Source organism: Aulonocara stuartgranti, assembly GCF_965226115.1.
Source record: "Aulonocara stuartgranti genome assembly, chromosome: 16".
Lineage (NCBI taxonomy): Eukaryota > Metazoa > Chordata > Actinopteri > Cichliformes > Cichlidae > Aulonocara > Aulonocara stuartgranti.
The window spans coordinates 31,604,958-31,632,206 of record NC_138952.1 but is presented as its reverse complement, the minus strand read 5'-3'; the positions used below and the strand labels follow the sequence as shown (position 1 = coordinate 31,632,206).

The 27,249-nt window shown below is 40.0% G+C and overlaps 1 protein-coding gene across 4 annotated transcripts; it reads left to right on the top strand.

The window, feature by feature from the left end:
• The first annotated feature begins 116 nt into the window (after positions 1–116).
• LOC309690329 (interleukin-1 receptor-like 2) lies at positions 117–27,162 on the top strand. 4 transcript variants are annotated; one of them, XM_082507368.1, is made up of 13 exons: positions 117–289; positions 5,501–5,647; positions 15,885–15,962; positions 16,359–16,611; positions 17,129–17,321; positions 17,728–17,896; positions 19,561–19,623; positions 19,802–19,934; positions 20,081–20,235; positions 21,382–21,522; positions 22,539–22,706; positions 23,517–23,797; positions 26,102–27,162. In XM_082507368.1, the coding sequence occupies exons 3-13, from the start codon at positions 15,887–15,889 to the stop codon at positions 26,387–26,389; spliced, it is 1,920 nt and encodes a 639-aa protein (XP_082363494.1). In that variant the 5' UTR covers positions 117–289; positions 5,501–5,647; positions 15,885–15,886; the 3' UTR covers positions 26,390–27,162. The 4 variants fall into 4 exon arrangements, with proteins under 4 accessions (XP_082363494.1, XP_082363493.1, XP_082363495.1 ...); XM_082507367.1 differs by lacking the exon at positions 5,501–5,647; XM_082507369.1 differs by lacking the exons at positions 117–289; positions 5,501–5,647 and adding an exon at positions 5,714–5,737.
• Positions 27,163–27,249: the final 87 nt, after the last annotated feature.

Here is a 27,249-nt window from a genome sequence, read left to right as displayed (position 1 = left end):
CACAGTAATTGGCGTGGAAGAGATCAGTGTATGTGTGAATCACCCGAACAGCACGCTCTCCTCCCAAAGATTGCCCAACATGTTAGGACATCATTTGGCTTTCAAAATATCTCCCAAAAAGGAAATTGCCACATGTGCTTAAGTCCTCACAGAAAGAGGAAGTATGAGCTGCGAAGGACACGTCTAAGATGAGATTTTTTTGTTTCCACCTTAAGATGTTTTTACAAGACTTTCACGTAAACTAAGGAGGCGGTTGCCTTGACAGAAGGACTGACATAACAGCAGTCTGGTGAGTTTCCTGTGTTAAACAATGGTATCTAACACCATAACATCAAAACCTCTGAACTCTAATCATCCATGATGCTTCTGCATGTGTGGCACTCAACACAGTCTCATTTCTAGATCAGTGTCATGTTGACCAACACAGATTTGGTACGAAGTCCTGTCGGTGACGTAAGCGCCAGACAGACTTTAACACATTTTTTTCTGTTCCTTCAAGAGACAGATTCAAATGATTTTCCTACTTTTAATGCTTTTACGTACATGTGCCCAGATATTTTACAAAAGCATTGCTCACTGGAGCCTGAAGTAAACCAACAGAGGACTCAGAAATAAAGAAAAAACACGTGATATTTATTTAAGCTACTTTCTTCTCACAAGCACACGCCCACAAACACGCTCACAAATGCAGTTGGCATGCTCCCTCTTAACCGGTGTCATTTAAACATGGCAGACCAGCGGCTGGATAAAGGATGGGAGTACAATGGTCAGTGTTGGGGAGTAACGGAATACATGTACCGCCGTTACGTATTTAGAATACAGTTACTTTGTTGAAGTAAATGGATTACACAGCAGAACTTTCCTGTTTCATATTGTGGCGGGTCAGGACTGTTTGGGTTTGGTTTGACAGCTATGTTCTGTTGTTCCAGGCGGCAGAGTTACGGTTGCCATGGTTACAGGGCGACACGCGCTCTCTCTGTGACTGTGTGTTTCCTGGGTGAGAGAGCGCCTTTTTGTTGTTGTTGTTGTGCTAAGCTAACAGGCAGAATGCTACAGGCATAGCCCTAAAGAATGTAGCCTTATGGGCAGTGTAGTCCGTGTTGCAGGGAGAATGGACTGCCATACCCGTTATGTGTCTGTGAGCGCGAGGAGGGAGAAAAAGGAGAGTGGAAAAGTAGTTATCGTAGCAGAAACGGGAGCGGGAAGCATGTAAATATAATAATAACCACTGCAGCCAAGAAGAGTGCCTGACGAGCCCAGTTGTAAGTAAGCTATTACGACTAGACTGTATGCTGTGTTCATGTTTTCCTCCGAAACAATAAGTTCCGTTGGAGCAGCCTTTCAACTCCTCTCTCTGTCTCTCGCTAGCAAACTTGACCCAGACAACAAAGTAAAGCTATTTTTCGGCTACGAGCCCAACACCAGAGGTCCCTTTACTATGGTTCGGACCCGCGGACCTTCAGTAACAGTAATAAATCACAGCAATAGTACATTCACGTAGTTGTAAAAAGCATGATAATATATTAAGTAATCCAAAGTATTCAGAATACGTTACTCTCATTGAGTGACGTAACGGAATACGTTACAGAATACATTTTGGGGCATGTATTCTGTAATCTGTAATGGAATACATTTTAAAAGTAACTTTCCCAACATTGCTGGTGGGATGTGGTGAAATCTTAAATTGTTTTAATGGCTCAGTGTGGGGAAAAGAATCATAAGTCACAATCATTTCTATTGAGAGCTCCAGTAGATTTTCTTAGTGTGCAGGCTGTAATCAACTGACCTGCTGCCCTCTGTGGATGTCCACAACTGCAAACTAACCTGTTTATCCTGCACTAACCTGTAGAGCAGGGGTGGGGAACTCCAGGCCTCGAGGACCGGTGTCCTGCAGGTTTTAGATGTGTCCTTGATCCACTTGGCACCGACACTGGCACTCGAGGCCCGGAGTTGCCTACCCCTGCTGTAGAGGATTGTCATGCAACCTTTAAATAACATGGTTCGTCTACTTCAGTTTGTTTTGCAGCACGTTTCACATATGAAAAAATATAATGTCTCATGTACAGACCCAATATCTGATTTAAAAACATTTGAAATTTCCAGTTTATGAAATATCACTTAGCAGCCCCTACCTTTACATCTAACCTCTCTCCTTCCTCTCCTCTCCTGTCCTGTCTTTCTTATCTTTCTCTATCTCTGAGTGACGTTAGCTCTCTTTCTTCTCTCTCCATCTGAAATACAACAGCTGAACCTTTAGCTAGACTGTGAGACAAACTGCACACAAACGGTTAAAAAGCGTTATTTCTTTTATAATCGCTCCTCTTCTGTAACGCTAGCTAGGCGCTGAGGTACTGATATTTATGTAAATGTAGTGAGTAAAAGCAAAAGGTTGCCAGAAAAAGAAATACTCAAGTAAAGTACAGATACCTGAAAATTGTAAATACAATATCACAAGTCACCAACAGTCTACACAGTGAGTAGGCAGAGAAAAAGGGAAAAAACCTTCAGGTTACTCACTTAAACAGAAAAGAGAACATTTGCTGCGTGAGCTCGGGATATGTCTCACTGCTGAATTGTAGCTTTGAACTGGTACACATTTCTCGCAGCACATCCTGTTTGAAAATGTGACATTTACTCAGGGATTGTACTCGATGTAGGGCTTGACTCATATCTTGACGAATGGCTGTGGCTCATGGGGATTCCTTTATCCACTGGGGAAGCCCGGGTGTGGCTTCACACCTCTGTATAATTGCTTTGGGCTTGACTCAAGAGACTTTAATTGAATTTCTGGAGGAATTTTTTTCCCCTTATCATTTGTTGCTTTGATGGACTACCTCATCTCAACTTTTTGAATGGGCTCTAGTTAGGACCCAGTATGTCCGGATTCTAGGTTATCTGAGTCAAGTGCCGAATACACAGATATGCTGAAGCATGTTTTAAGGATGCCTTCCTGTGGTTTGTGTGCTTTGACATTCACAAACACGTGGTTGCCTTATTAATGCTTTAATGCAGCGGTTCCCAAACTTCTTTTGCTGGGCCCCCCTTTGTTTTACATGAAAAATGTTCGCGCCCCCCACACGCACACGCATGCATGCACAAACACATCCTCCAACCACACACACCCATATTTTGCTCCATTGCGGTTTATTTCACACCTCAAACATTTAGTAAACAATTAAGCAAATACAAGTAAACTGCAATAAATAAACCACTAACTCTTTTATGCTACGTCCGCACCTACGCGGGTATTTTTGAAAACGCAGCTGTTTCATCCACACGTAAACGGCGTTTCGAATCAGCGAAAACTGAGATTTTCCTCCTTTTTTGCGTTTCCGTGTGGACGAGGAATACAGAGTTCGTCACGCAGCGTCAAAGGTATGTGCCTTTTTTCATGTCACGCTGTGCGCCACGTTATTGTTTACATGAGATGAATTGCAGAATGGCAGATAGAGACAAAATACTGTTAATCTGACTATCTGCAGGTTTTACACGCTTACATATAAACACGCAGTTACTGTCCCTCCATTTACAAAGGCAGAGGCGTCACGGTGTGATTATTTTACGTGTAGTTTTTTTTTTCCTGTGTAATAATATTCAACATTGCTATCAATACATTTTTCAAAAAATGCCTCTCTGTGCAAAATGGGTTTAAAAACATAAACAGCTGTTTGTCTCTGATTTAGACAGGGGGTTGTTATTTGGGTGTTTTTTTACAGTTTCTCTGAGCATCTTGGGATGAATCTGCTGGGACGTCTACTCCTTGGGAAGATTGGCAGTTGTCTTGAATGTTTTCCATTTCTGAATGATCTTTTCACTGCATAATGATGGACTTCATATTGTTTGGAAATGGCCTTATAACCCGTCTAATATTGACGGGCTGAAACAGTTGCTTCTCTGTGAACATTACTGATGTCTTTCCTCCTTTGCATTGTGTTGCACTCAGCATCAAGGCAATTAAACCTCTGCGATATTGATCTTGTCCGTTAAGTGGCAGAGGGGGGTGTTAATTAATTTCAGCTGCTTTGATGTTAAATTAAATACAGGTGCATTAGAGGGGCAACAGTGAAACAATGGCATCTTCCATAGAATAGCAGAATTGGTTAGTTCACCAGTGATGCTCAGTGCTTTTCACAGATGAGAGCAGGATCACCCTCAGCACATATGACAGACACTAAAGTGTCTGGAGAAGCTGTGGAGAAGAAGGTTTTGCTTGCTGTAACATCATCCAGCATGACCGGTTTGGCGGTGGGTCAGTGATAATCTGGGACATATCCATGAAGGGATACACAGACCTTTAGAGGACAGGCAATGGCACCCTGACTGCCGTTAACATGCCGAGTCCAAGGGTCCCTCTCCACCTGCGTCTCAGCTTGAGTCCATTGATTCGTCTCTGCAAGTGTGTGAGCACAATCCTGAATCCAAGAGTTCCAAACAAACAGCCTGAGTATAAGGGTCTCTGTCTTAAATGCAGATACCTGCTGAGCCTTCTGTGGAGTTCCTACATTGTTCCTACCCCCAAGCCTACACCAGGGTCTCCTTTGTTGTCAGCATCAGCCTTCTTGTTGTCAACCACCTGCTGCGACATGTGATTGCTCCATCTCAGCTCCTGGGCTCCCATCCATCTTTCAGCGTATTTCTGTCTCAGTGATCGCTGGCTTCCACACAAGCCTCTAGAGGAGTCCCCTCTCCTCCTTCAACACAGTCTCTCACTGAACCTCCACTGCTGGCATGTTGTCCATCTGCCTGACGTGTCCCATCACCAATGCCTGTCACCACTCAAACCATTAGAGGGTTTCAGTCACTGGTCTCTCAGGCAGCCCACAGAGTTGCTTTATCTGCACGATTGGCCACCTGGCCGGCCGTACGAACCGCCATCTTCCCCATGCTTGCCTCAATGCCGAGCTGATCCCAGAACTGTGTCTTGTGTGTTTGATTTTCTGGCTCCCTGCTTTTTCGCTTTTTGTTTGTAGTCCTGCTTTGGGGTCTCGTCCTCATTAAATCTGACAGTAAGGATATACAGTTTTTCTGCTTTCTGCTTCTTCTGGCTTAATCTTTTCAATTAGAACTATAATAGCGTGTATTTTCTTTTCCGCCAAAGTAAAATGAAGCGTTTTAAACATGCTTAGGGTGAATTTAGTTCTTCTGTTAATTCATTACATTATAGACATTTCTTTGAAAGCAAAGACTTTTTTTCTTTTGCGGAAAAAAACAACACAAAGATTTCACATTTCTTGCTGAAATCTTGCAACAGTTAAATATCCTGTGAATGAAAAGTGAGTTTTCAGTCATATTTAACAACAAATATAAATGTGCTTATGCTCTTGTAGACAATATGAGCAACTAAATATATTGTTTATATTTAACATCCGTGTTTATGTTATGGGCGTTTTTTCTGGTTAACAGTTAGTGAACCAGAATAAGTTATTTTTAGTTAACATAGCAGTGAGGGATTTGATTTCGGGAAGGTTTAGCTGATTTAACGCTGTGTTGAAATGCAAAGGAAGGAGAACAGAGAGCTGAGAGGTGCAATCCAAACACACTCTTCCTCCTCTGTGTCTGTGCGTCGTCCTGTGGAGGTGGAACAAAGCTGTTGAGTCACCGGCTGGGCAGCACGTTTGAGATTCCTCTCTGCATGCAAGGGTCAGAGGTGAGATTTCCTCTCTTAGGTCTGCCGTGTCGAGTAAACTGTCTCATCCTTCCTTCGCCTGTGTTGTGCCTCGGTGTCTCTTTTTCCTAGGTGAGTCAATATTTACCACTTACTTGTTCCTAAGCTGTTTATGTTCTTAATAATTTCTGACTTTTCTGGGGCAAACTCTGCCACTGAATGTGGCCTCGGTGCTCGAATTCTTAGAAATATGAGGTCTACCATTCGCCTGTTTACTTTTTCGAAAAAGTGCGTTTGTAATGTTTACCACAAAGGAGGCACACTTCCTTTCACACTATAGTAAAGATGCCCACTGCAGCCAACACAAATGTTTGATTTTTGAGCGATGGATAGATCTCATAGAGCAGGAATAGCAATACTGACACCTTTTTTCTTGTATAAAACTGACAGATGATGAGAAGAAAAAGGGACGATTTTCATGCCAAATCAAAAACCTCACATTAAAGGAGTGATTCATTTAGGTGCATTCTGGGTGGTTGTTCAGTGTGGGTTGTACTGTGCGGTTTTCTCGCAGTTTGTCATCTCCAAAGCTTATGTAGGAGTTCTTCCTGCATTACCGTGACTGAACTTTGTCAACATTTATAACAGGTTCCTGTAGCCACAGTGCTGTTTGTTTTGTGTGTTATCAGTACCCTGCACAAATATACCCAATGAAGGCTTTGATGACAGGAATGAGAGATTTGATTTAGGGAAGGTTTTTCTGATTTAATAATGTATTGAAATGCATATCGTCAAATCAGTTCAAGAGTTACACAGAGAGGCATTTGTTTGTCATGTTGTGCGGATATTTCAGCTTCTGTCCTTCCCCTTTAGACCTTTCTACCTCCCTCGGGAGTTTGGACAGTTATTTATAACTGTTATTTGTTTTAATCCAAGAGCAAATGTAGATGGCTGCTGCAGATGTAACATATGCACAGTGGTTTGGCTAGAAAATAAGAAAAAGTTGTGTGGGACTTCAGTCATTTTTCTGTTGTGTTAAAACAGGTTATTGCCCCATGTTTACATCAACTGTACATTGACTCTCCTGCTAAGAAAGAGGACACTGGATTTATTCTTTAGCATTATAAATGATGCATATGGGGATTAGTCAATACACTTGGTTCAGCTCTATAAACAGCAGCTTAAACACCAAGCTTGAACTGTGAACAATCCACCTGCAGATATTTTCATAAACAATAGCCTATGAATATTTCTGTGTTGAAAGAGCAGGGTGATGAGGGATAGGCTAGACTGATGCAGGAGGAAATTAAGCAAATTGTCAAATATTAGTATAAGGAGGAGAAAAGAGGAAATTGAAGCAGGCACAGCTTGCTTAAGGCAGGGACTGCAGGGAGTGTACACAGTGATTTGACAGCAAAGGGAAAAAAACAAAACACTTGTAGGCTTCAGCTTCTCATGTGGATACGCAGTATAATCCCTGAACAAAATCTTGTAATTCTGGAGCATTCATCTGCATTCCCAAGCCTGCAGTTTGTTCGAGTTTAATAATAATAATAATAATAATACATTTTATTTAAATAGCGCCTTTCAAAGCACCCAAGGACACTGTACAACAGATAAAAACTGGAAATATACACGATGATAAAAATAGAAGATAAAAGTTAAAACATACAGAAATTTAAGAATAGGCAATTTTAAACAGATGAGTTTTGAGGGTGGACTTAGGTGAGTGGCGGCCGGTGAGTAGCGGCAGCCAGTCGCGCCAGCGTTCACTCAACCGGAAGACCTGGCTCATTCACAGCTGTATGTTACTGCTGCTCTTAGAAACTGTGTTTACTTGGACATTTAGACCCTTCTACATTATGTTCTCTTGCATGTTTAAGGTAGATAGCTTAGAGGAAAAATAACAGAGCCACAATAGAAAAAAACGAGAGCAGCCTTCTCACAGAGGATTTCACCTCAAACCAAAAAGCACAAACAAATTACCATTTCACACTACCTGCAATATTGTTTCCACAATGTGAAAAAACACAGTCACACTATTCATGTTCTCAGGCTCGGCTGAAGGAAGGGTAACTCCCGTTGCTTTCCCTTTTTCAGAGCTAATTGAGTCATGTATTTTGATAACCTCCCACAAGCTCCATGTCTTAAACTTAAGCCATTAACCCTTGTTCAAGGATGGCACGGTTTCTGCAGGCTAGTTTTAGAAAACTATTCCATCACTATTTCTGAGACGTCTCCCTTTGCGCTCTTAAGGGCTGAAATGTCATTTATATTAGAAAATTCCCACATTGTTCGTCTCTTATCAGGCCAGCAGGGATGGTCATCCTCACATTTCCGGGAAGGCTTCCTCATACTGCATCTTTAATTTAAAACAGAATTTCTCAGACATGGTTAAAAATAACTTGGTTTAGCAAACATGAGAACAAGATTCAAAGTGTTCTTAAGGACAGCGTGTTTCCTTTCAGCTTGTGAAAATAGTCTGATCTGATGCTTAACAATCAAGAGGCGTGAGCATCCTGAATTAGAGTGCAGAAAATTCTCTGGGTGCAAATAAAAACCTAAATAATTAATAAATATAAAAATACAGATATTTGGTTAGGAAAGGCTATGCACACCATGAAATTCAGGTGGCGCTTGAGAATGCAAACACTATTTATTGGATTTAAAAGCAGCAACAGAAGGTAGAAACTTGGAGGTGCAAGAACAGGCGCACAGATTCTCCTCCTCTGCATATTTTAACAAATCCACAACAACTATACAAAGGAAAATAATCCAAAAGTCTTAGGCGTTATTTGAGCACACTAGGCTGTGTGCTCAAAGATAAATAAGTCATCTTTATGACTGACCTACAGGGTGTGTCAGTCTTGTGAGCAAGTTGTTACTTTTATTGCTGGTTGATGCGATTCATTGAAGATCTGGGTTTCAATTCTCCATTGAAATCACATCCTCTTCCCCTTAAAATAAAAAAAAGTTTGTTGTTTTAGCTTAGCTAAGGACTTTTTCATCATTCTAGGAACATGGAAATGTTAAAAAGCTGACATTTGCCACGTTTCTCCAAAACATTTCTGCGCTGTTCAAACTATTCACAAGATGGGGTTAAATGAGGTTAAAGGCAAATTGGAGGAAGAGCAAACTGAAATTGAGTAAACATGAACATTTAAATGAGTTAAAATACTGCTTAGAATTTTTTAAGGACAAACTTTAGCAACTTAATGTTGGTTTCGACTGATCAGTCAGTCAAAAAGATGAACCCTGAGCAGTGCTTGAGTATTGTGATATTTCCCTTCCTGAAGTCCAGAGTTTGTCTCCTACAGCTGCGAGCTGTTTGTTAACAGCAGTTGAAAGAACATTTTGTTGCTGTTGCACGTTTATCTGAATCACAACCGGAATCTGTATGTTTATGGTGACGCATACAAAGTTTGCAACCTCTGTTTAAAGCCAATCACTGCTGAGCTCACTGCTGTTTGTTTCCACATCATCCTTGATTTTAAATATTTGACTGCCCTACAGAAAGCACTTGTTGTTTCAGGCTCGTGCAGTTTTAAGCTGCTACACCAAACCTGCTGACAAACTAATTTAATTCCAACATAACATGGAATTGAAAGTAAAATCCTGAGCTACGCATGCACGTAAAGTGTCTGTCTTTTCCTGAGATGTTCGTGTTATCAGTACCTTGCACCTGTGACCGCTCTTCAGTGTATGTGGCAATCGCTGCCCTATAAACAGATGGACAAAGTTCACATGACTGAACAGATCTGTAGACCAAATGAACATTTAACCAAATGTAAACAGAAAACAGACGCTTGTTCCTCTCTGTCAGTTTGCTGTAGCGAAATTTAAACATTGCACAAATTTGGTCCGTTAGCGAGGCCCATTTCCCAACAGCTTCTGTAAGTTTTCTGCCATGCAAGCATTTTCAATAACACTGCTGTGGTTTACAACATACAGCTTGACTTTGTCCAATGAATGCAAACAGAAAAGGTCGTGCTGAAGATGATTAGCAGATTTTATAAACTGTAGATTATTGCTTTAAGATATCTTAAGATACGAAATGATTTCCAGCAGCCTTGCTCCTCTTGCGCCCTTCCCTAAAGTGGTTATCAACACTATGATAACGATATTCTCATCAGCCATTCACTCCTTCCACCATCTGTTCCCAGAAGCAGACATCTTTAGTGCTGCTTGCTCTGGAAAAACTGCATCACTTTCTTGTTTTGTGCCTTGACTGAAACTTAATCGGGGAGGTTTAGATTCAAAATGCTTTCTGATTAATTCATCCAAAACTTTTATTAGTATTATTATTGTTATTATTGAACTCTAATGACATTATTCAGAATAGTCATTTATCTTATAGTGGGTCTTGGTACAACTGCTTAGTATTGGTGTTTTAGCTCCTCTCCCTTTAAGTCATTTTTGCTCTGATTGGCTACCCCTTGCAAACAAAAGGTCTGAACAGCAAGCGAGTGGATACACTGTGATCAAAGGCAGATTTGTGTGCCTCACGCCGGATTCATGGTCCTGTGTTAAATTGACTGAACGAGAATAGATCGAATTGAAGAGAAAACTTCACTATATAGCCTTTTGGCAGTGACAATACAAAGTAATGGAGGTGCACGATACACAAAAGTATAAATACTGTCATTGGCATCTGTGAAGGCTACATCATATGGGAGGTCTGCTGTGAACTGTGCATGGTGAAGCTAGCATGTCACAAGTCTGTCATAGCTGTGTGGCCCTTTGTAGATGGAGTGTGATCTCTGAATAACAGTCAAATAGCTCCCAGCGAATATTAAACAGTTATGAGCTATTATAGATGATCCCTTTCTACCTGATCTTGAAGATCTTAAAGTAGACCAAAGACTGAAAAAGAGTTTATCTCTACTTTTGTTTTACTGAGAACTATATTTAATGTGAGCTTCCACAGTTATTACAGAGTATTTATGAGGGGGAAAAAGCAAAATAAAGAGCATAAGGTGTCCGCTTGAAGTTTATTATTGACTGTAGCTGTAATAGTGCATAAACTGTAGATCTTGCAACACTGCCAATGACAAAAATGATAGAGAATTTCTCTTCCAAAAACCCAAATAGTGCTCAAAATAGGCAGATCTTGGCTGGGAAACCTGCTTCTTTCCTGCCAGGAAGCAATATTTTGAGCTGCACTGATTAGCCATTGTCTGCAGTTAAGGATGTTTCCAGTAATGTGTGAAAGTGGTACCAAGATAAGGTGCTGAAAAGTGTAATATTACACAACTATAAATCTATTTGGAGTTAAGGTGGTACACCACCATTTCACAAAGAGTGCATGTGTGGCTCTGAGTCATTCAAAAGTACAGTAAGAAAGAAAAAGTTAAGCGTCATCTGACTTTTGGTAAACATGAGCTCAGTCTGAATCCACTGCGCAGCCAACCTCTGGGATCCCTGACCTGCCTGCTGGTTTACACCTCCGGTGACTCACTCGTTTCTGTCTTCTTCAGCCTCATGTCTGCAGCGTGACCCGATGAACCAGTTCACTTCTTCCCACGCTCGCCCCTCTCTGCCTGAACTTGTCTAAATAGCTCAACTATGCACTGGAAGCAGACACAGATATTGGGTCTAAAATGAATTAAAATTCAGTTCTCCTTTTATACCTTGAAAATATTTTTTGTTTAAATCTAAAGACCACTTAGCCAACTTTATTTTAAGCCGTGCTTATTTTCCATTATTTGTTTTGCTTTTATGAACAAAAACTGAGTGAATATAAGCTTTAGATAGATGGAGCCTGCTTTTGCATGCCTGTTTCTCACAGTCAAAATGTTGTGAACCTTTTCTTCTTAGAAACGAGATTTCTTCAGAAGAGCTTCTGCTCAAAACAAACAACAACCACTTGAAAAGTGCACGTGTAATCGAGATCCTGTGTGGTTTGCATGCAGTGTAAAAAAACACAAGCCAACAATAAAAGCACTAATATTAGCCAAGTCTCGATACCAACCAATATTGCCTTTGACGGTTGGCCTGTGAACCCAGGATAACACTTATTGAAGGCACTGGCTTGTTTTTATCTGTGGTGTCACACTGCATACTGGTTACATTTTTCCCAGAAAGATGTGAAACATTTTGATGAAACAAAACTAAACAAACACCACTCAGTGTTAAGACACGTTCACAGCGTTCACTGGAGCCCTCTTTAACCACAAGCAATCTCCCATTCATTATAGTTTTCCCATCAGCAGTAGCTCTTCCTGTATCGTGATACACAGGTGAGAATTTTGAGGTTTCGATCATTTCCTTTCCTTCTTCCCACAGCAGCTGCACACATTTCGTTGCTACTGTGTTCTTCTAAAAGCCTTTGCTTGCCTTGGTGCAGATTGTCAAAACTTACCATACCGATTTGTGATATTATGTACCAATTTATTTCTTTTTACTTAAAATTGCAAACGACTCAAGATGTGCTGATAGATTCATTATCGGACCATCGCGAAACATCGGGTAGACAATGCAATGAAATCATGGTCATATACACTAAAAACAGTTTCTGCCCCAAAGCTGTTAAAGCATTATAAACGTTTTTAAATTACTACTGATGGGAGGGGGGGACAATATCATGAAAGCCGGGACTGGCACACACATTTGTTTAATATCTGTCATTTTTTTAAATTTATATTTCCTTTTATTTTTTTCTATATTTTATCACCTTTTCAACACAGAAAAGCACTGCACTTGTTTTGTGTGAAGTTTCCACACTATCTGCAGCTACAGACTCTGCGGGTGTGAAGTCACACAATGTTAGAAAAAAAATCTGTCATTAAATCTCATCTGAACGTGACCTCATACAGAGTATTACAGCTGCTGTTTCAACCAGTTCAAGCATGTATGCTAAACTACTATTCATACAGAGTTTCAGAAGATGGGTGGATGAAGTCGGTGGGGGTGAGGGGAATTTATGAAACAATTGAGATTTTATTTTAACTGCTTGTGTGCTGTTAATGACAGGTTTCTGTACCATATTTAGGAAAGCAATGTTTTGTTTTGTTTTTTCCTCTGGCGCTTTCCAACCACATCCATGCAAATAATTCAATAGGAAGTTAAAACCAGCAGTAACAGTCATTTTGGATCAAACATGAATGGATCTGTTAAGATGTTAATCACTCAGTAAATCAGCATGTTTGATTCAGATCCATGTAGAAAATGTACCGAGTAAGTCACTCCTTACTCAGTACACTCATGTCTGCCTTCTGCTTTAGTCGTGTACTTTAATTGTAACTGAACCTGATGACTGGACTCATGACTGGACTGATTGTGTAATACCAGTACTAGTTCAGTGAAAGGCTGGTAATATGTAATTCTAAGTTAAATGCCATTTTCTCTGGTCTTCTATTGGTTTTAATAATTGCCCAGACATATGCGTAAACCACACTGAACTGATGAGAAAACCATGCACATTTATGCAAACTCATGAACTGATGTCAGCCAGAAGAAACAAGGTGCTCAGGTGTGAAAAAAACCCAGATGTTGCTTCTAACGGCACTTAAAGCTGGTACTGAATTCCTGGGAAGATTTTAAATTTTATTGCTTCTTTATTAGAAAATGTCATATGCTGGGCTTCAACTCAGATTCTCTGGAACTTTCAGTCACAGGAGCTGATTCAGGGAACTAAAAGGTCCCTTCAATCCACTGTTTTTACACATGGGAACTAAGTTACGGTTACTTTCACACAAAAGCTGGTGAAGCAAGACCATCCCTCTGGCTTGTTGGGAGGTGTGGGCGTGTTTATTTCTGCTTGAAAAAGTAACTGCTGGGACCGTAACATTTTACTTCTCTGATTCACTGCCGTGGTTGTAACAAGCACTGCACCTTCTTTACATTCGCCCTCGCTCTCACTCGACCACACCCTGCCCTTCTGTCTGTGTCCCTGTCGCCTCCAGAATGTTTTCATAGAGGTGGCCATACAGGGGTGACACACCATAAAACCAGAATTTCCAGTTTTAATATGCTGTCGGCAAATATAGTTTACTTGAAAAAGTATGACAAAGAGCAAAATGAATGTTCTGCCTGGTTAATTGTCGATATCAGCTGATATCACTAAGAATAGGTACATATCAAAACCAAATAAGATTTTAAAATCCATAATAATCTGTTTTGATTGATTGATTGATTGATTGATTGATTGATTGATTGATTGATTGATTGATTGATTGGAAGTCTCAACCATTGTTTTAATGATTCTCAGCAGAGCCGAGCAGAAGCATCGGCTCTCCCAGAATGGAGTTATCCTTTAACCCTGGAGAAACCATGGGGTCAAATTTGACCCCATGGTTTCCCTAGTAAGCCAATGGGGTCGGCTCTGGCCCCATTGGTTCTCCAGGGTTAAGAGCAAACTTGGTCAGGAAAGACAAATAAATATTACAATCATATAAGAATTAGAATCATAAATATTAGATCAGGCAAGAGTGTGAACTGTTGCCTGTCTCTATGTTATGTTATGCCCTGAGATGCACCAGTGATCTGTCCAGGGATTTGCACCAGCTTGTCTGCAACCTTATTACATTATTACCAACATAGGGCAGTCTTGCCCGGAGGCACTAAGGCGGGGCAGCAAATTTTGGGGGTTGCCCAGCGACCCCCTTGGTGGCACCCCTGCCCTGTACAGGCCCACATTTTGCACCTTTTGAAGACAAACTCTGGTTTATCTGCTTGTAAACACAGTCCCTGCTTACATGTTGTTTAAAACTAGATCAAATGTTCAGTGCCAAACACAACGGGCTAAACAGCCGCAATCTGTCGAGGTTACCAGGTTACCTCACTATGTGTAAACAACCACATTAAAACTACGGACGCATGCAGTTAAATCAAATCGGTCTCAGCGCGCACTTTTTTACTACAAGCCACATTCACATTCATATTCGTACAACACTTTAACAGTCATAATCACACTCGCACTCATCACGGTGGATGCGATAGGAGCAATTGTGGGTTTCAGTAAACCAATGACCATATTAAAGTGGGATTTGTTATTTGTTATTTTATTTAGTTCAAATTGTGGTGCTTTTATTTTGAAGGTCAAGCTTGCCTGCGTAAACAATCATTACACTGCATGTGTGTGTAAGTGGGCGTAGGCTACCGATGTGCCAAAAAGTGATCGTCTGCCAAAAACTGATTTCTGGCATTTGCCAAAAAGTAATTACAAGTATTTAAACTGCCATGAATAAACTTTTGGCCTTTAAACAGCGAAGCATATCAAATGTATCCCTCAATAATATAAAATAAGTCATCTTGAGCCACAAAACAACATTGGTATCACAAGCTAGAAGCCGCAGTCAGTTTTTGACAAAGTGACTAAGAGGATAGCAGAAATTGCAACTATATAACAATAGTTCCATAAAGATATTTTTAGTGGCCAAAAGGGGACTGGATTGGTTTTAATGTTGGTACAATAACGCAGAGTCATAAAGATACTTAAAAAACAGGTCATTTTAAAATTTTATATATAACCCCGTAAACCCTGTTCACTAAAATCTACTTACCAATATAAGTAAAGACATTACACATCAAAACAAACAAACAAAAAAACACACACACGGCAACACTGGAAATCAGTTTTTGGCAAACGATCACTTTTGTGCTCGTTAAAAAGTTTGGGCAACCAAACTGTTCTAGAAGTGGATAATTGTAAAGAAACCTCGGAAGAATGGCGACTATCTTTGTTTATCTTAGTAAACTTTATTTTATGTGTTTTTGGCGAACTAATGGAGGCTTGGGTTGTGCATTTACTTAGTCCCACTTGACACTTTACTGTCTGGGGGTATGATTTGCATAGCAACAAATCTGATGTCGTCCGACACTCATACAAATTCACCAGTTTTAATTCAGTTCCTCCTGAGGGGTTAATACATTCCATGCAAAAATGTAGAGGCTGGCCAAGGGAGCAACACTTAACACTGGACTGTTATCAGGAATTCTGGGTCTGCTTCCAGTCATAAAGCATTACGCAGCATTTTGGCTTACACACGCAGCTCCTCAAATACCAGAGCGCTAGTCATTCACGATCAAGAGAAGGAGCTAGATGGCGTGAGAAAGGAGAAGTGAGCAGGAGAGAGAAAATATCAGGCAGTGTACAGTTAGCTCTTTCAGTTTCTCTGGTTTTTGCTGGATTTTAAAGGCTCTTGGGCTTTTCACATTCTCTGGATGTAATTTAAAGACGCAGGAAGACCTGGCACTAGGTCAGCTGATTTCCATTTCAGGTTTTTGCTGTGACTCTTAGCATGTTCACTTCTAAATGTTCTGTATCTTTGTTTTTCAGCCATGGGTTCAAGTTCAACACTGGCAAGCCTTGTGTTTTTCCTTGGTTTGTGTGGAATCTGTAGCGGATTTGAACAGGGTGAGCTGAGTAACACTGCTTCACACACACACACACACACACACACACACACACACACTGAACACATTAACAAATTTTTAAATGTTTCTGTAAATTTATCATATGTCATGTTTTTGCCAAGCTGCAGTTTGAGCCACTAGCATGATCTGAAGTATTTTATTGCCCTCTTGTGGCCAGGGATAGAATTACAACAACACTGATTTTTAACTCTGCTTGGGAAAGTTCAAGTAAAAACACATGGAGCAGGAAATATGTCACATCTCAGTTCAGTTCAGTTCAATTCAATTAATTTCAAACAAATAACAACATTATATTTGACTTTGAAATGTTTGATTTCTCAGCAATAAAAGGTTAAATAACTATTTTCTCTATTCCACACTTACATGTATGTTGCAGAGAACTGTACTGACTACAAACTCCAGTTTGAGAGGGTTTTCTCTGTTCCTGGAGATGTGGCTATGCTGAGAAGCACACTGGTGTCCTCAGACGTCTTTGATTTCAAAACTGTCCCGTACAACATCACGTGGTACAACTCGGTGTCAGGCCAAGAAATCAGCAGTCAGACTGGTCACATCCTGGTGCACGAGGAGACTCTGTGGATTCTCAATGTAACCATGAATGACAGTGGGGATTATGTGACCATACTGAGGTAGGAAGCACTAGTAGAAGTAGAAATATTAGAAATGAGTAGAACACAGTATTAATTTACACCTTACACAACTCATCGAACTGCCTCCATGATCTATCAGTAATCACAGTGAACACAGAGTGGTTTATGGCTTTTACTGTATTGGAAATTATAATAGGAGAATGACGAAACCGCCCACATCTCAGTACTTTCAAACACTTTTATTCCAATTGCCGTTCACACACGGGCTGCAGCTTTGCAGCTTGCAGCCACACACTCCAACAACAACAACCGGATTCCGCTCAGGTGCGTCCGCCTCCCGTGCAGCGGCACTGCTGCAATATTATCTATCCCCAACACAGAATTAGATTTAGATTTTCAAAATCTAAGATCAAGATCCCTTACAATTCCAACAAATTTAATATGAATATTGTTTGATTTTTGACTGTGAAGAAGGTCAAACAATGACCGTCACTGCCAGGGCGAGTGTGCCCAATTATCTATTCATTTATAATATTTCTGCTTAATTTCCCAACAGGACTCCTTCCCACTGCTACAGGCAGGCCAGCCGACTGGTGGTGGATGAAAGACCTACAGGAGAATGTGGAAGGCCGAGGAAAGCTTATCAGCCACTTACAAAAGGAGTCACTGACAATCTGAGCTGCCCTCTGAAGAACGAAATGAATAAGCTGAACAGCTACAACATCTCTTCCTCCATCAAGTGGTACAGAGTGAGTTCTCCAGAATTGTTGTTGAGTGCTGCATGAAACCTAATGGTTTTAATGGAGAGACTGCACAGTAGCTGCAGCCTCAACTATTTACTACCACTATTCCAACTTCTATCAATACCAGGAATGTATTGAAACTCTGGGGAGATACAAGTGTTTAAAAATTGCAATTTGACTGACAGCAGATCCCAGTCTCGGTGTGTTTGTGTGCGTGCCCTTTAATTTTGTGGAAGGGAAACAAACAGTTTAATAATATTAAAAATCATGGAACTCTTTAAATGTCTATCTGAACAGATTAGGAGCATCAAAACTATCCCAGTGGCTGTAAACTGTTCTCCAATTTAAATAGTTAACATTTTTCTTCATGCATTGTTAATTTGAAAAAAGACTTATGCGTTTCTCCCTCTAGGGTTGTGACCCCATAGAGGACGGAACAGGCAGCTATGAGTACTGGGGTACCAGACTGAAAATTACCAGTGTGGACCTTCAACACAAAGGCACTTATACCTGTACTCTGACATTCACCCTGGGTGGCATCAAAGGATCTGTGTCAGAGACTATTAGCGCAGAGGTCAAAGGTGAGATTGTAGATTAAGAGAAACACTGAAATGAAGTGAGGGGGCTATGAAGTGGATGAAGTGTGGAAGGGCAGTTGGTCCAGATGACATACTTTTGTATGCTAGGAGAGGAACTTTGGCTCTGAATGACGTAGTCAGGAATGGTGAAGAAGTATGTGAGGGAGGCCATGTATGAGGACAACGAGACAGTGGTGCGGGGCGCATTCGAAGTGATAGAAGGTGTTTAAGGTGGGGGTGGGACCAGGGATTGACCATGCTGTTTGCGATAGTGATGGACAGGCTGAAGATGAGGTCAGACAGGATTATGATGATGTGAATTATGATGTTTGCAGACCTGTAGTGCAGGGAGCAGGTGGAAGACAACCTAGAGCAATGGAAGTATTGACTGGAGGGAAGATAATGGTAATGGCGGTTTGGAGATGGTGGCAATGATAAAGAGACAGGAGGCCGAGCTGGGGGATTTGAAGATCTATATAGGTTTATACTGGGTGTGACAAAAATGATTAAGATTAGCATTGAACATATCAGAGAGGCTGCTAATGTTAACAGTTTGGAGATAAATGTAAAGAGGAAAGGCTGGGATGGTTTGGACGCATGCAGAGGAGGGAAAGGGGCTATGTTAGACATATAATGCTGAGGATGAGCATCCAGGCAGGAGGAAAAGAGGTAGAACACAGAGAAGATTCATGGATGTAGTGAAGGAGGGCATGTGGAGGGTGGGTGTGACAGAAAGGGGCAATAGGGATAGGGCGAGATAGAGGCAGATGATCTGCTGTGGCGCCCCATGAAGGGAGCAGCTGAAAAAAGAGGAAGAAGACAACAGAGTGATTTTTTTTTTTTGTCCATATGTAAAGATGAATTATAAAATAACAGTGATGATACAATAAGTAACTGTATAGATGTGCACAATGCTCTTCAGTCATAAAGCTGGTATTTCCGAGCACTCAACTTGGTTTTCATTTACTTGGGTTTGACTGTGTCATAATTATCCCCCGCTAAGCCTCATGTAGCTTATAGGTTAGCACCTAGATACCTCAAATTATGATTCACAGATTCACTTAGTGAAAATTGTTATGTTATATCTTGAACAAGCATGTGGCACAAGACGGGGAAATACAAAACAAAAACTGTGTTTGCCTTGGGCTACACAAGATAAAGACCTCGTCAGGAGCCCCCACACAGCTGAGAAGGGCAGCTGTGTCTTTGTTCTGTTATTCAAGCAAGGTTTATGTTTGACTGCTAACTGACCGTGATATCCACTTCAGTTAGTCAGGCATATACAGTAACGCCCTCAAACACAAACAAAACAGAACAGAACAGCTCCCAAACACTTGCAAGCGAGCTGAGGTATCGTGACTTCTATACTGAGCGCAGTTGAAAGGACAGAATCACGGTTGCCCAACACATCCCAGCCCAAAGGCCTCAAAGACTATCTTGACACTACTGTACGTTGACAAAAATCCGGTGAAAAAAGCATAATCGCTTCATTTTAACAATAAAAATAATAACAGAAAAAGAAACATCAGTTGTGTTAGTAATAATGGTTTCTTAGGTTTGCTTACTGTAAAACTGTGAAAGAGAAATATGATTCAATTTCCATTATATCTTTGTGATTATTCAACCTCTACTGTAAGATACACAGTATTTGATGTTCTCTGTTTCAGGGGATTACTCTTTGGTTCCACAAGTGCATGAACCCTCCAATGATGTAATCAAAGCACAGAGCGGTAAGTCCTCTAAGATCTTCTGAGAAATGTGGTGTTCTGTTGATTTCATATTTATGTATCTCAGGCTTCATTTAGGCCAACATATTGGGTTGAAAGTCACAGACTTCTGCAGGGAGAGTAAATGCTAAATATACAGTTTCATGTTTATACTGAGTCACTGTTTTGCGCATGTTTTCAGGGTACAACTTCAGTAAAAGGTGCCTGGTGTTTGTGCCGGGTGTTGGGAAGCCTATCGTTGATATTTATTGGTTGGACAAAGATGGATTCTTTGAGACTAACACCTCTCACCGTGTACACATGTTAGAACAGCGGTCAGTACCTTTTTACTCTAAATCTATTTAATTGATCTGCTTTATCAGTGAACCAATGTTCAGAGTTGATGTCTTTTGAGACTCCTGCCTTAACAGGCATTTTGTCACATCACCTTTTAACTGTTTCATCTGATTGTCCTCGACAGTTTGCTGCCCCAAAATGGCTCCAGTAAAGGTGCGTGGTTAGAGACCTGGCTGATATTTTCTGAGCTAAGGGAGGAGGACTTCTACGTCAACTACACCTGCCGTGCGTACAGTGACAGGGGCTTTCCTGAAAGATATTTCAGTCTGCAACCAGAAGGTAAAAACAGAGTCTCCCCTAAACATGATATTTTAGTTTGTCTCTAACCTTGAGCAATCAAAGCTTTACATTTGAGAATACCACTCACAATTACTTAATCAAGTAATCTTTTCATTTAAGTGATTATCTTATACATGAATAAGAATTAGTTAATTACAATACAGAAAATGTTGCCTTCAATGTAAATGTTTTGCCTCTTGATAGGTGTTAAACCACCAGCTAAACCAAACACATTAGCAAACTTTCTACTTAATGAACACAGTTCATAATAGCAATGCAGTCAAATTGCTGTTAGGGTCCCACAGCTGAATAAATAGCTGAATGAACTGTTCATATACAGTAATTGTTATGACTTGGACCTGTTAATAACTTAGTATGAAACCTGCACCGCTTTAGTCAAACGCACAGCAAAATGAAAATCTGAAAATCTTTTGAGGTCAATCAAATAACAAGCTTTGATAAGTATTTTCACAATTTTACATATTTTAATAAGTCATCATGGTAATGTACCTCACTAAGAAATCACCTGTATAACAGTAAAAACCCAGGATTTGGCGAGGCCTCAAAGAGCAAACGAGGCTCATGTAAGAAACATTTAGTATCATGATAACAGAGCCATGTTCAAGGTAAATAAAGTCTTACTATGACTTTATTTACACTCTGTTGTCTTCTTTAGCTATGCTAAATGCTATGGCATTTAGCATAGCATCTAATATTCAGACAAACAAACAAAATAACAAAGGAGTCTATATCTAAAGTATTATTTCTAGAGGATTAGAAATTGTTACAAACATGCATGAATTGTAGTTCTCGGAGGCATTATTAGAACTATGACCAGCAGAGGGAGCTGTTCAGCCTGCTCAATCTACTCAATATACATAATTAAACCAGAGGCAAAATTTCATGCTTTCAAAGATGCTGGTGAAAATATGAACATTACAAGAGGAAGTAGCTGAAAAACAGTTACATTTTTACACTGCTATGTTATGCTGTTTTTATACCAGTTAAATCTCATATAAATGTTAATTTGACTGAAAAGTAATTTTTTAGACATTTGAAGCCATAATGAATTTGGAGCCAGTGCATCAGCAGCAAATATATAATCTAAAATTTTATGTCTGGTATGTTTGCTGTTCATCTCCACAGATCCAAGTGGCATAGCTATCGGATCTGTGCTTGGTGGTATGATGGTTCTGTTTATCATCACCGTCACCCTATACTACCTTTTTAAGATTGAAATAGTGCTGTGGTTCAGGAGAGCATTTCCAGTCTTTTACAAAAATAAAGGTAAGTTCTCAGCAGCTTTGTAGTTATTAATGTGCAATTGATTTACGTATTATAAACAGAAAACAATAGCAACAATAATGTCATCTAACAGTACAGTACTTAACAATGGAAATACCCCAAGCAATGTTTTCAGCTTGCACCTTTACTTCACACACAGTACCCACATATTCACGACAACCTACAGAGTCATAAACTCTGCATGTGTCAGCAGCGAGAACAAACAAAGGAAACAAGCTAACCACAGGACTGCTTACTCTGCTTCTCATCAAATGTCATTTGCTGATTATGAAAGAAAGGGATAGCAAACACTGGACTGCTTTTGCTAAAAGTCGATGATTCTTAAGACTTCAGAAAGCATCCACGGCTGAATCAGTAAGAAAAGTACTGTTTGAAAACCCGAACAAGAAGGAAAACAGCGTTACCCACACAGTTTGACATATGTGAAATCGTATATGCAGATAGCGAAACACAGAAGTAGCACGTAGTTTGATGTGGTAACACCTCAAAAAGAAAGTGCAATTGCAGTAGCTACGTTGAACATTAGCTTTAACGTAGCTACTGTTTGCTGTCATCATCAATTAGCATATTGGTAACTTTATTTATTTATTTGTTACACTGTTGCTTGAACAAATTGTTTCATGCTGAATTTATTCAGTGAATTTAAATGTTTTTACACATGTTTGACATAATGTCTCCAATTTGCTTCCAGTCTAAGAAACAATGCAGGATAGCTGCACATGCTCGGTGAACTCCAGGCATATCTGCCGGTTTCCCGATGGCTTGGTGTCTTGGGGTCATTTTGCAATAAATTACATGCAATGTACCTGTCCCTGCCTGCTTGGTAGCACACTGTCTGACAATATAAATCTAACTTCTTGTTGCAAAGCATGAACACAGCAATAATTAGAATAACTGAGTTTATAGATGACAGCTCTAAATATTTAATTGAAAGATCAAATTTTGAGGGTTTTAGTCGAAACTATGCATGTCATAAACTTTTCCTTTTCTTGTGTTAGACTTGGATGGGAAGCTTTACGATGCCTATGTGGCATACCCACAGCCCTGTGACCTCGGATTCAGCAAGGATGTGGAAACATTTGCCCTTCAAACACTGCCTCATGTGTTGGAAAGGGCCTGTGACTACAAACTCTTCATAGCAGGCCGTGACTGCCTGCCTGGGCAAGGTAATTTACCCACAGCAAACAGTACGGAGACATGTGGCCCAGAGCCATTTTTTAAACCACAGAGCCTAACTTGCACTGTTTGAAGAAGGACTGGCATTTAGTATTATAAAAAATAATAATAACAACAATTTCATGCTTTTCTTTAAATTAATTTGTGATTTTTTTTATCCCACCCATTATTGGCAGATCACTTCAAGATCTTAAATATTATTAGGCTGTTTTACACGTAGCAAGCTTAAAATCTTGAAAGACTATCCAAAAAGCTTCTGTTTGCATTTCGTTTAGCTGGTCATGGTGTATTTTTAAGTAAATACCATGGGCTGTAGGTGGTAAAAGCTAGCCTCTTTTTGTCTTCACTTTCTTCCTTTACGAAACTGCATGAGATAGAGTATATATGAGAAAGGATTTATATAAGTTGTTTTGTGGTGATCTTGTCTTGCCTTTTCAGGGCGGTCAACAATAACTGCTAGCTAGAAATGCACAAACACAGACGAATTCCCCAGTGTTGTACACATCAGCTTGTTTCATTTTCAAATATTTTGCCTGTTGCTGTGACTTCCTAAGTAGAAAATATGTGGCAAAGCCAAATTATTTATTTTTTGTTCATGCAGTTAAAAAGTAGCATTGCATTAGCTTGTGAAGAAAGGCAATTTGGCTGTCTGCTGCGATGGTTGCATTTACTTCTTTTCAGTTTAAAAAGGAATAAACTTCTAAATATAACTGTTAGAGCTGCATATAGCTAAGTTTAAGTTCCCTTATTTAGCTCCTATTTTCTAACCGTGTGTTTTCATTATTTGTTCCCTCCTGCAGCTATGGTGGACTCTGTTGAAGAAAACATACAAGCCAGCCGCCGTGTCCTCCTTCTCTACACTGCTTCCTCTTTTACCACCAAAAGACATACAAGCAGCACCAGCAGTAATAATAACAACATTTCTAAGAGCGGTGAATGCGATGATGAAAGTCAAAGAAATGCCAGTGACAGCTTTAGCATTACAAGCTCTGATGTTGGTGATAAAGTCTGTAAAGACACAAGGCAGCAGCTGGAGTGTGTGGCAGCAATGCACCGAGTGCTGATCGAGGGCTCCCTCAAGGTGAGGAAATAGACACTCTTCAGAGGCACGTCTCTGAAAAAACTGCCAGACATCAGACTAATGTCAAACAGAGGCAATTGCATATCTCGCTATTAAACATGAACTCCTACACGATCAGGAGCTGAGCAAAAATTGGCACACAGGTACATATTAGGTCCATTCTTATGTACACTACCGGTAAAAAGTTTTTGAACACACCAACTTTTCCAGTTTTTTATTGAAAATGATGCTGTTTAATGTTTCATGCACTCTGAAATAAAAGCATAGTAAAAAATAAGCAATAAAAAAAAAAAAAGCATGGAATCAATTTATAGACCAAAACTTTTGACTCATCAAAGTTGCCACCTTTGGTAGATGATAGCTGAACACACCCGTGGCGTTCTTTCTACAATAAAAATCAAATATTCTTCACAAAGTTCTTCCCATATCTGTTGCAGTTCAGTTCACTTGTAGGTTGCTTTGCTTTCACTCTTGTGTCCAGTTCATCCCAAACCAGCTCAATGGGGTTTAAGTCTGGAGACTGTGCTGTCTGCTCCATGTTTTCAAACTTATCATTTCGTTCTTTTTCCCCAAGGCAGTTCTGGCATAGCTTGGACTTGTGTTTTGGGTCATTATCTTCCTGTAGGATAAACCCCTGCCCTACTACGTGCATACCAGAGGGTATTGCATAGCACTCCACAATGGTGTGGTAATCATTTTGGTTAAGAGGGCAAAACAGCCCCAGACCTTCACACTTGCCCCTCCATGTTTCACAGTTGATACCACACACTTTGGAATCATCCTTTCGCCAATTCGATGTTCGTGAAGATTTCAAATTTTGATTCACCAGTCCATAATGCCTTCTTCCAGTCTTCAGTAGTCCAATGGTGGTGTTTCATGGCCCAGGCAAGCCTCTTTGTCTTATTCTGACGTCATAGCAAAGGCTTTCTTGCTGCAACTCATCCAGTCAACCCTGAAGCTCAAACTCTTCAATTGAAATTACTTACTATGGCCACTATTGAGCTGTGCTTGAAGCTGTTGTCCTGTGAGCCACCTATCACACAAGATGTTAGCTCTCAGAAACTTGTCCTCTGATTCATTTGCGGCGTTTCATCTGCCAGACCTCTTCCTGTCAGCATTTGCCCCAGTTTCTGAGTGCGTTTTGATGGTGAAGGAAACTTTATTCACTGAAACCTTTCTTTGTAATTTCTCAGTAGGAAAGACCTACATTTTTAAGTGTTATGCTGGTCTGTCTCTCTTCCATTGTTAATTGCCTTTTTTTCTCGCCATTTTTGTAGCAACACACCACTATCTGCAGTACAATACTGTTCACAGATGCTCACGAGGGTTTGGTACCACAGTGTGTTCCAACATTGCTTTTATGCAGACAGAGGGGGTTGTAAGTAATCCAGAAAAACTGGAACACCTGTAGGAATTAGTTGCACTAGCTTGATCAGTTGCACTAGCTTCAGCTTGATCAAGCTTGATTAATCTCAATTGCTGCAAAACAGCTTTAAATTGTTAAAATATATTGTGTCCCCTGAAAAAGGCGACACGATTTTTGTATAATTCTGATATGCACATTATATTTCAGTTTTGGTTAACCTTACCTTTTTTTTAAGCCTCTGACAGTTCAGCCCTTCCCTTGCACCAGTTCAAGCTATTCATTGGACCTCAATGTAATGAATTGCAATAAATACTTGGAAAAACTGGGGTGTTCTAAAACTTTTGACCCGTAGTGTATGACAGACATTATGAGGTCTTTGTGTTCCCTAAAACCACAAGGAATGGGCTAAAATGACAACAACACATAATTATTCATGTAAAAACATGAATTTTGTATAAGTCTGTATTTCATACAGATAGATAGATAAGTATAAGGGAAAAATATTACAACATCATAATATTTTGTGATGTGTGAGCTAGATGCAGATGCCCAAATCAAATTGATATGGCTCCGATCTTGATCAGATTTTTTTAGTATGGATTTCCATTCTCACCTATATCAAGCTAACTGATCAGCTAAAGAGGCAGCTGAGAAATTTATTTCTGTGCTAAATTTTGTGATGTCAAACATGAGTGTAACAGGAGGACTGATGGGCATTTCATAAGTACTGACTGTACTTCTATCCCAAAATCAAAAAATATTAAATAATAATGATAAATGTAAGAAGTGAATGCAGAATTACTGATTAATGTGAAGTTCAGAGCCCAGAGTTTATTTCCTGTATCTGATTCTAACTACAACTTTAAACAGAAAGATACCCTTTTGCCTAATGTGTATTAAATCATTCCACCGAGTCTAATCTAAGCTCTGCTTTGCAGGTGGTTCTGGTTGAGCTGGAGGAGATCACGCCTGCTCAACTGGCTCTATTTCCAGAGTCAGTGCGTCATCTGAGGAAGAAGCAGGGTGCCGTGTGTTGGTGGAAGAACCAGAGGACGAGGGAAAGGTGGAAGACGTGCATGAGTGGAGCTGATGCAGAAAAAACTGGAACAGACTCACAGCTGTCAACATCCCTCTCCCCTTCCTCTAGGTTTTGGAAGGAACTGAGGTATCACATGCCTGTCCGGGGCAAGAGGGTAGTGTATCCTGAAACAATCGCCTTTCTGTAATTCTGATGGCGATCTGTGTTTGTCAGATATTGAACCAGAGAGTACCTGGTTTCTAATGTAAATGTGGCAGTTGCATTTACTCACTCACAGGTAGATCGTGGGCACTGTTATCAGAAGCAGTGACACCAAGACCCTGAGTCAAGTTTACAGCACAGGCAACTCCAAATGTTCTCTCAGCAGAGATGTCACCTTTACCTTCTGTGGAACTTTTCAAGTAACACATTGCAATGAGTATAAAAAAAGTGTAAGAAATGTGGAAAGTATTGGCTAAAGATGACAGCTGGTCATGGACAGATCAGTGCAGTGTCTGAATTGTCCACAGTTTGTATGTGAACTGCTGACAATCAGTAACAGAAGGGGCCTGAAAAATAATGCAGATGAAAATAGCTTGAATGGTCGTACAGTTATTTTATTACCACAATCCTCAACATCCCAGCTGACACTGGGCGATAGGCATATCAGGAAATGTACATATGTATGATTAAACTTGTAAATATGTAGAAAAAATATATAAATTAACATGTAAAAACTGTAAAGAGGAACAACCAGAAAAGTATACATTCATGATGATTTTTTAAATTTATGTATATTATTTGTAAAAACAACATCATGAAATGAGGCTGCATAAAAATCTAGGTTAAAATGTATGCGCTAACATTTTTAATCAATGATTTTTTTTTTACTTATGATTCTGGGAAATTGTAAATACTCTGTTTTCTATTTGAATTTTGTTTTAAAGTGTGACTATTTTGCAAATAAAAAGATTATTTTCAGTTTTTACTCTTTTCCATTCCTCCTCAAGAAACATACACCACAAAGACACTGGGTCTAGTATTATAGCGTGTTTTTTTTTTGTCAAT

Bases quoted from the DNA above. Each gene is read 5' to 3' on its own strand.
- LOC309690329 (XM_082507367.1), top strand. From the start codon at position 15,887: ATGGGTTCAAGTTCAACACTGGCAAGCCTTGTGTTTTTCCTTGGTTTG. The intron at 17,897-19,560 runs GTGAGATTGTAG...TCTCTGTTTCAG, and splicing joins TATTAGCGCAGAGGTCAAAG to GGGATTACTCTTTGGTTCCA. The intron at 22,707-23,516 runs GTAATTTACCCA...TCCCTCCTGCAG, and splicing joins TGACTGCCTGCCTGGGCAAG to CTATGGTGGACTCTGTTGAA.